Source organism: Danaus plexippus, chromosome 11 (genome assembly GCF_018135715.1).
Source record: "Danaus plexippus chromosome 11, MEX_DaPlex, whole genome shotgun sequence".
NCBI classification, from domain to species: domain Eukaryota; kingdom Metazoa; phylum Arthropoda; class Insecta; order Lepidoptera; family Nymphalidae; genus Danaus; species Danaus plexippus.
The window spans coordinates 470251-479664 of NC_083544.1; the positions used below are offsets into that span (position 1 = coordinate 470251).

Sequence of the window (9414 nt, forward strand, 5' to 3'; positions counted from 1 at the left end):
CAACGATTCATCAACATTCATTACACAGCAACTTCCCTCAAGTTTCACGCATGCGTGCAAAACTTTGCCGGAATCCACACATTTCCATTCACCCTTCAACCCCTATTCTCAGTCGGATTTCTCTCGCGCTAACGACAGCACCTACCCCAGCGCTCGCCCGTCTGTCGTTAACTTTTACGTCTTTACAGTCGTCATAAAAATATAAGTGATTGGCTCTCCGTGGACGCTACTCTAGTTTTAAATGCAAATGCCGTTGAGACCTGTGAGCAATAAACTTTTGTTTTAATTTATAGTAAAAAAATGTAAAAACAAGAACAGTTATGGAAAAAAATGACGCATTTACGAGATTTGGTTTATTGATATATTGGCATATAAATAGGTTCATAAATGGAAGTGCATATGTGTACTTTGTTTTTTATCTTGCAAATAAATTTGGCGTTTTGTATAAAGGAACAGGAAGCGGGAAAAAGTAAGTTATAACATATAAGTTACACATTGGAAATAGGTTTTATAAATCTTTTCAGAAAATGGGACAATTTTTAATATTAATGCATTTCAGTTATTGATATCATTAGCTGTAATATTTCAATATTTTTAGATGCACACTCTCGGACAGGTGTCGTAATACCCGATGTAGATAGTAATGGCGACACGAACAGACCTTTAGACCTCCTAGCGAGTCCAAATGAAGCGAAAGACTACTTTCTACCCCCGGTTTTCCCCCACACTGATGACGTAGACGAGGATGATGATGAAGAAGAAGATCACTCTTATTTAGATTACGATTATGATCACAAGGAAATCAATTACAAAGATTCCCCTGATATAGTAACCGTTAAAAGCGACTATCAGGAGGTGCTCCCGATAGATGATAAAATACCGTTGCACACAGCTAAAGATAATTTGCCAGTTTTTCTTTTGGAACCAGAAAATACCTACGTCGTTAAAAATAAGCCAGCAACGCTTAAGTGTCGTGCCGCTAATGCCTTAGAAGTGAGTATCAAAATTATAATAACAATATATGTATATTAAAATTACTGAAACGTTAACGAGCAGAGTGCTACTTAGAACTTATTTCAATTAAATTTAAAAAAATTGAACTATTTTTTTGTTCATTAATGACCAAAAAAGACTGCTGATAACGTTGGTAGATGTATTGACAATATTCATTATATTATATTATTATTAGGTTTATTTCAAATGCAATGGCATTAAAACCGAAGCTCTCAATTTTGAATTCGTGGATCCCCAAACCGGAGTCAGAATTATAGAGGGCGAGTATAAAGTAACGAGGGAACAGGTCGAGGAATACTTTGGCACAGAGAAGTACCAATGTTCCTGTTTCGCCTGGACGAGCCGCGGACAGATAAGGAGCCAACCAGCGACTATAGAACTCGCTTGTAAGTAAGGTGAAACTGAATACATTGCTAATGTAATTATAGAGCGGCTCTCACTATACAAATGTAATGCAATTAACAAAGAACAAGCGATTTAATCTTGTAAGAAGGATTAAATTTTTCACAATGAAGACATGAAGTTTGTTGAACTTTAAGAAATTTATTGCGGAACTTCGTGCTTGGAATTTCATTTTGTTATAAAAAATAGATAATATTTTTTCTGTTTATTAAAAATAGAAACTTTTTAATGAAAAAATTACTGTGAAGGAAATTAGAGTTTGCGCGTTATTTAAACGCTTCTTTAATAAGAATTCCGAATTTTTTAATTTATTTTTCGCTTTGGGATGAAAGTGATAGAGCGGTTACGTATAAGATATTAGATTTCATATTATATGTAGGACTTAAATAATCCAATAGACAGCGCGGTCACTTGTAAGACATGTTTCATATTAAATATATGACAAAAATAATCCAATAATTATATTTTCAAAAAGCCTTAAAAATATCATTTTAATTATACTTAAAAATTTCTTCCTTCTTTTAGGAATTGGTTCATTTCGTCTTACACGTGTTGTACGTTAAATTTCTTTTAACTCGTAGATATAAAGAAGCACTTCTCAGCATCTCCCCAGTCCCAGCTGGTGAAGCAGTATTCTGCTGTAACATTCCGTTGCGAGGCCCCTCCAGCTGCTCCCTTCGCCCAGGTCTACTGGCTGAAGAACGGAGCACCTATCGCCGTCGATGACAACGTGCACATTAACAAAGAAGGAGATCTTGTGATCAAACAGGCCTCCCTTCTGGTTAGATATTCATTCTTTTTTATTATCTTCATTAATCTACATATGTTTATGACAGTGGTAATAAAATTCCGTACGTTTTAATTTTTAACTTGTACTGTACTGATGGAATATTAATGAATCGTTTCTGATTTAATTGTCGGATGACCTCGTTTTAGTCGTTACAACTTATAAATGTGATAATTCCTACGTCTTTTCTATATGTTGACGACAGGATATGGCGAACTACACGTGCGTCGCCGAGAACCTCGCCGGCAAACGGCTATCCGAGCCGGCTCTGCTCACAGTGTTTGGTGAATATTGCATTACTACCTACAGACTTTGGTTTTGAATTATTAAGTTGCACTCATTCGCTCAGCGTTGGCTTCATCTGTATTCCGAGTTCCCTTTCCGTTGATTGTTTTTTAATATTAAGTTTCATGACTGTAAGAATTCTATTGTTATTTACATTTTATGCTTTAGGATATCTTTTAAGTGCTTTTTTTGTACAACTTTAATAGACTATAGGGTTTTTTAATTTTTTATTAGACGAATCCATTTGGTTTGATTGTAAGCAACAGTAAAGTAGTAAACCGAATAATACAAACAACCTGATATTTTTATTCTCTTTCTAAATCGGATTATTAATCAAGAGACAAATAATTATATGATAGTCACAGCGTACATTAATATACATATATAGAGCTGACTGTTTCTACGACAAACATTCTTCCTTATTTTTTTCAAAAATGTCCTTCCTCGTGTCAATCTTTGGGACACCTTGTCCTGTTCAGTGAACGGCGGCTGGTCATCATGGTCGACTTGGTCTGAGTGTTCATGTGCTGGCGGAGGTCGTCGTCGGGAGAGAACCTGCACTCACCCTCGCCCCCTCAACGGCGGACAGCCTTGCTCTGGACCCGCGGTGCAACGAACACCTGAATGCACTCATTGTGAACTAGGTAACATTGCTAAAAATAGTTATTGACTGTTATTACCTTCAAACTCTATTTTATAGCCGGTTTATTTGATTAAAAAATGTATTGTTATAGATGTCTACATGGATAGTTTAGATGAGTTGGCAGATGAATCACCTGATGTCGTGTTAGGTAAGTTTTACAACTAAATTAAGCGGCAAATAAAATAAGAAGCGTATTACAATAATATTCAGACTTTTGAAATGAACTATTGCTTATAGTATTTTTTATATCTGGTACTGAGTCCTAAACTCAAGACTCTAAGACTTGTACTAAGTCCTCCAGTGGTAGTGTTAATGTGATGAGATCATCTCTGTCAGGTCACTGGTCACAGTGGTCGGAGTGGTCATCCTGCGACACAGACTGTCTTCGTTCCCGACGTCGTCGTTGTGTCTCTGGACCCTGTCGTGGCCGCGACGCACAACTGGCGCCCTGTCCGCTGTGCGTACGGACTGCTAATGCGCATACACATGGTTTGTGCACTCCAATATAGTCTTTAACATATAACTTATTTCAAGTTTTTTGTTATTATAAATAAGATAGTGCTTTTTCCAGGTGCATCATACTGGCCGCTCCTGATTGCCTTATCGATAGCTTTTCTAATATTTGTTGTTGTTGTTGTACTCGGCATTAAGTATATGAAGATGAAAATTGCTGAAAACTCTCCCTACGTAAAGCCTCCTCCGGGTGAGATATAAGAATTAATTTTAACATGATGAAGACATTACATAATTAACGTGACAATGAATTTAGGTACGAATTACTTCGGTAACGTTATAAAAAGGACTCTTACTAATCAACCGGACTTGACGATACACGAGGAGTTCCACACAATGGATTCAAGACGAACAAACAGACAGACGAACAGCATCAATAATAGAAACGAACACTTGTATGAAGTCCCGCAATTGGCTAACAGGTAGGAAATATTTGACAATAGTCAATACAATATTCGTGACCAAAAAGAGAAAAAATTAAAGGGATTTATTAAAATATTGTCATTATATGCATTGTGTGAAGTTACGTCGAAATATTAATTACCAAATATCAGATATGCAAGATAACCATCTCGTTATAAATACAGTTCGTTGCAGTAAACCTTTGTTATAATACAATTATGTAAATTGCAAACTCGTTTGGATTAAAATATCAATTGTTTATGATATGTATGGACGTGATAAAATATTATGATGGAATGATTCCATATGTTTTTGAGCATTATTTGTGTCCCAGGTCGAAAACAATTGAAATTATTTAAATGAGATTGACAATTATATGTAGTAGGTATATTGGAGGTCTATTCTATTATCGCAGCGGATGAATCATGATGTATGCAATAATTATTTTTGCAGCTACATCGCGCCATTAGATCACGAGGTAAGAAACCATGGAGTGGAGACATTCGCTTGCAAGGACAAGGAGTCAGACCGCTCTGACTCCAGCTGTTTCTTGAGCTGTGAGTTCATAGCACATAGTGGGACATAGAATGACAAATAACTCGTAGACCTATACGAACATTGCAACTCTGGTGTTAAATTTATCCATTATCTGTTGTTGACAAATGTGTTGCGATTTGTTATTCACTCGTCCTAATAATAATCCATAGCTTTTCGCAAATAAATATATTTCTTTGCGTTTTTCTGACGTCTTATAATTATTGTTTCATTGCAGCGGGTTCGTCGTATGGAAATGAAAGTGTAGAAATGTCACCTTCGCTCAAAAATAACGCGTCTGTTAATTCGAAATTTTTAAATTGTCAATATTTAGAGACTGCTACATCCAAAATTGTAAACGGTGACGGCGATTGGCTAAATTTGGATAAATGTGGGGTCAGATTATATATTCCGGACGGTGTGGTTGAGAAAGGCGAAGAGTTATTCTCTATTGAGGTCACAGACGAAGAGTGGAACAAACCGCTTCTACAAGAAGGTCAACTATAACATATTTTGGATAAAGTTTATTAATTTGAGACACAAAAATAAAAGAAAAGAGATAATTAATTAGTCATAATATCTGAACTGTTTTGATTATAATTCCCTTTATTCTTTATATAATTTTATTAAAATATCAACAGACCTTTTTAAATAAAAATAAAATCTTCAACTATCAATGAAATCAAACGGTCTACTATCTAAAGATAACTTGTTTTAAAAATTATTCTCCCGTTTAGATTCGATATACATAAAGGGTTAAGTGTATACTTAAATTTCAAGGATATTGTGCCTTCGCAGGTGAAACACAACTTAGTCCAATAATTCGATGCGGGCCGAAGAATGTCCATTTCTGCAAGGCAATGATACTCACATTCCCTCATTGCGTAGCCTTGAAGAACTCTAGCTGGATACTGTCAATACTTCAGAAGCCCGAAGAAATCAACTGTAGAGAATGGAGGAAGGTCCTAACATTAGGGCAGGAAACCCCGGGAAGCCCTATATTCGCTCAAGTCGATCCTTTAAAAGTGTACATCGTGTGCGAATTTCTCAGTGACTTCGTTTTAATCGGTAGAAGCTTTAATGCTCTAGATGCCAAATTGTTAAAAGTAGCTCTTTTTCTTGGTAAACGTTCTGACGGCTACTACAACCTGCACGTCCACGCGTTTCATGACACTCCTTACGCCTTGTACGAATGTTTCGAAAGCGAGAGACGTACGGGCGGGCTTCTTCTCTGTGATCCGAAAACTATTTATTTTCAAGAGAATTGCTCTGATCTGTGTGTCAATGTTCGGGATGTGGGAGTGGGATGGAAGATCCAATCAGGAAACAAATATCAGGAGCTTCCGTTTGCCCAATTATGGAATATGAATGTCCGATCTCTGCATTGCCTTTTTGTTTTACAACAGGTGGATGCTATAAATTGTTTAGATCTAAACGTCACGGTATATCAAAAACAAAGGCAGTCGAATTCGGTAAATTTCAATTTGAAAACAAACGATTTTAATTCGAATCTGAATTGTAATAAACGGTTCAGCTATTCGGGCGTAGAGATCGGTTACAGCGTTAATATCCTCGAGAATCCGTTCAATTATTCATCGTTATCGAAAAAAGAGGCCAGATATGATTTCGTTTACAGAAACAGTTTACGTAGGAACAGTTACAGCTTGGATAATAATTGCTACCGAACAAACGTTCTGACCAAGTCTGACAGGGTGATACTCTGCAAGTTGTTGGATTGTCAGACGACTAAAGGTAACGACTGGAGGTTGCTCGCGGAAAAATTAAAGCTAACGTCCTTCTATTACTATTTCTCTAACACTTGCTCTCCGACCGAGAATATATTGAATCTTTGGTTATGCAGAAACAACGATGTCAATATGTTAATAAGTTTATCGCGGGTGTTTAGAGAGATGTCTCGGATAGATTGCGCGACTGTTATCGAAAGGCGCTGTTTTCCTAATTAGACTGATTTTTATTTATACTTAAGACCACTTCTGTCAACCCACAGTCCTATGTAGCTGAGCATTAATTTTAGTTTGTTGATTTTAAAATTATATTTTTTATTGTACTCGTATTATGACATATTAAGAAGGCTCGTTGTGTTAAAAATATCTCGTGGAATTAACTTTTTATTTTTTTTATTTAAGCAACTAACAAATGGGCTCTAGTCATTTATTTTTACAACTTTTTAAAGAATGGTAATAAAAACAATGTTTTTCATACAAATAGTTTATTAAGAAAATTATTTAGATCAGGATTCGAATAAAGTTTTGGAATAGAGTAAGTCTAAAATGGTAAACATAATAATTTTCATAAATCACATACATTTTGTATACAAAGTGTGAATCTGATTTATTGAATATTAATACAACGATATTAAGAAAACTCTGACTTAGCTTTAGAGGACAAATCGAGAGTAACTTTGATTTGTTTAGAACCAAAACTATTGTCACTTCTGTTAATATTTTGATCGTCTGACTGTTGAATAGAATAACGTATAGTATTTTTAGAGGTGCAAAACTAAAATTTACACATTAATTATTTTAAAATCGATATATGTATGAGAGTGACGTTTTTTATAAAGTGTCAATAAAAATGTAGAGCGCTTGATTTATAGGTAATGTTTTGAAAACATAACTAGTTGTGTATAGTACGAACTAAATATACGTTGTGGTTTTGGTAAACGGACGAAAATGATTTTAGTAGTAATTAAAGATTTTTTGAATAAATATTTTAAACGATTCGTCTCTTTCTTTAACATCACCTTAATGACTTAAACGAATTTGATAATGTCATTACGTCTATAATACTTCAAGAGAAGTAACAAATATAAACAAGAATATATCCTTTTAAAGCATTAATGATATAATTTAGTATTAAATTAATGATTTTTTTACTTCCATTAAAGGTAATATTTAATTTTATAAATGATTAACATTAGATGGTAAGTAAAAACATCCCTCCTGACCTAAATACTAGGTTTTCAAGTATTAACGATACGTACGAACCAGCGATTGCATTGTTTAATAATGAATAGAACACCTTCCCACATTACTCTGTATTGGGGACTGGTCTCCAACGTGCGCTTGTAGCGAGTCATACAGTGTTATCGTGTGATATTGTACTGTGTGTTTAAACACGTTATTCTGTCAATGAAAAACTAGAAATATTTATAAGCAATTTATAATAATATCTATAATATATATATAATTGGAAAATCTAACGTAAATTTTTAATAGATTAATATGCGAGTATAATGTTCATAGTTTATTTAATATTTTTAATTCAATGGAAGCTGACATCTCATCGCTTCCACCACAATGTTTGGGAAGGTTCCTTTCCGTTGTATTAAAGAAATCCCTTAACAAACATGAGGGTGTGTTCTGGATGTACGCTCACTCGAGACACGCACACACACATTAATTATTTCATTATGACAGCGTCCGTTACTTTAAGTAAGCCTCAATATACTCCGGGTCCTTTGTAACTCTTTCCATTCATTGGTATCTGAAAATATTACCTACATAAGAATATTAGAATATTCTTGACCTTGTCGACTTAATACACAAAAATATTACTAGATATAATCAGCTCATTAAATGATGACGTAGTTAATGAATTTCGTTATTGCTAAAAAAAGAATATTGAAAAAGACAATGAAACCGTCCCATCACGAGGAGTTTAAATCAGAAGTCTGTTTTTTACTTAAATAAAAGAACAGTATCGTTTTAATAAAGTTTTATCTTCACTTTTTTGTTATTATCGAGTTACTTTGAGTGACATTCAACACTAACTCTTGTTAAACGGTTACATTAATTCTTGTTATGATCTGTGTGAAACTGAACTAATTGAAGTCTCTTAAAGTTTTAAAACTTAATCGTGAACTTCCTTAATTTAGTGAACTCCAATAGAAGTTCCTTTTTGCACAGGATTTCCCCACGAAGAATGTTAGATGAAAGATGTTGTACGCCGGTTCGCATTGTAATTAGCGCAAGCGAATGACGTCTATACCTTATAGTACATAAGGACCGTAATACGAATCTCTATTAAAGCATACAGTGTATGGATAGAGAGGCGTACATTTAAATAATTCCTATTGGTACGTTAATTATGTTCTGTAAGTGAAAGTATATGATAATTAGATTTGTTTTAACCTAAAAGTGGGAAAATGAGGAACTCTTGGTTACGATTAATATTTTTGTCTTGATTCATTGCTCTTCCATGATAATAATATTGTAAAGTCTTTATTTGATGGCGCGTTTAGATTAAAAATGAAATAATTACCTCTGAGTTTCAATTCAAAATCACTCGTAAACTAACAGCTAAGGTGTAGGGGTACGCTTCAGTATTTCAAAACACTTTCCTTCGCTAAGGGCGGCATCTAATTGGAGAGCGCTTACTTCGCGAGCTCTTAAACGCGTCTTATAAAGACGCTGTGGTTTATACGGCTTGTATGTCTTCACGTACTTTTTCCCGCAGATGACAATTAAAACAAAATAAACTTACTCACACTGGCTGATCTATTTTATAAAATATCTCCATAAAATATTATACGATGAGTCATTTCATTATAAAGTTAGTTTCTAATTAATTTGTAAAAAAAATAATACTGGGAAACATATCTTTACAACACAACCACAATCAAAGATAACTGTAAGGGCGGTCCGTTTGAGTTCCTATCGCCTCCTCGATCCACACTCGATGCTGTTAAGAGAAATCAGATTGATAAGATCATTTCAGAGACAAAACGTCTTCAAACAGGAGATAACAAATCGGGCTTTTAACACGTCCGGAGTACTTTGGTTGATGCATGCTCTCATCAGACCTGTGAGCC

At 34.7% G+C, this 9414-nt stretch overlaps 1 protein-coding gene across 1 annotated transcript; it reads left to right on the top strand.

Moving 5' to 3' along the window:
• The first annotated feature begins 387 nt into the window (after positions 1-387).
• LOC116765648 (netrin receptor UNC5B-like) lies at positions 388-7321 on the top strand. Its single transcript, XM_061521877.1, has 13 exons — positions 388-469; positions 599-993; positions 1190-1400; positions 1998-2197; positions 2409-2487; positions 2968-3132; positions 3223-3279; positions 3468-3620; positions 3703-3834; positions 3901-4066; positions 4500-4603; positions 4819-5076; positions 5379-7321. The coding sequence occupies exons 1-13, from the start codon at positions 388-390 to the stop codon at positions 6542-6544; spliced, it is 3168 nt and encodes a 1055-aa protein (XP_061377861.1). The 3' UTR covers positions 6545-7321.
• Positions 7322-9414: the final 2093 nt, after the last annotated feature.

Coding starts and splice junctions, on each gene's coding strand:
- LOC116765648 (XM_061521877.1), top strand. CDS start 388: ATGGAAGTGCATATGTGTACTTTGTTTTTTATCTTGCAAATAAATTTG. Junction 3,621..3,702: donor TGCTAATGCGCATACACATG/GTTTGTGCACTC, acceptor TGCTTTTTCCAG/GTGCATCATACTGGCCGCTC. Junction 3,835..3,900: donor CTACGTAAAGCCTCCTCCGG/GTGAGATATAAG, acceptor CAATGAATTTAG/GTACGAATTACTTCGGTAAC.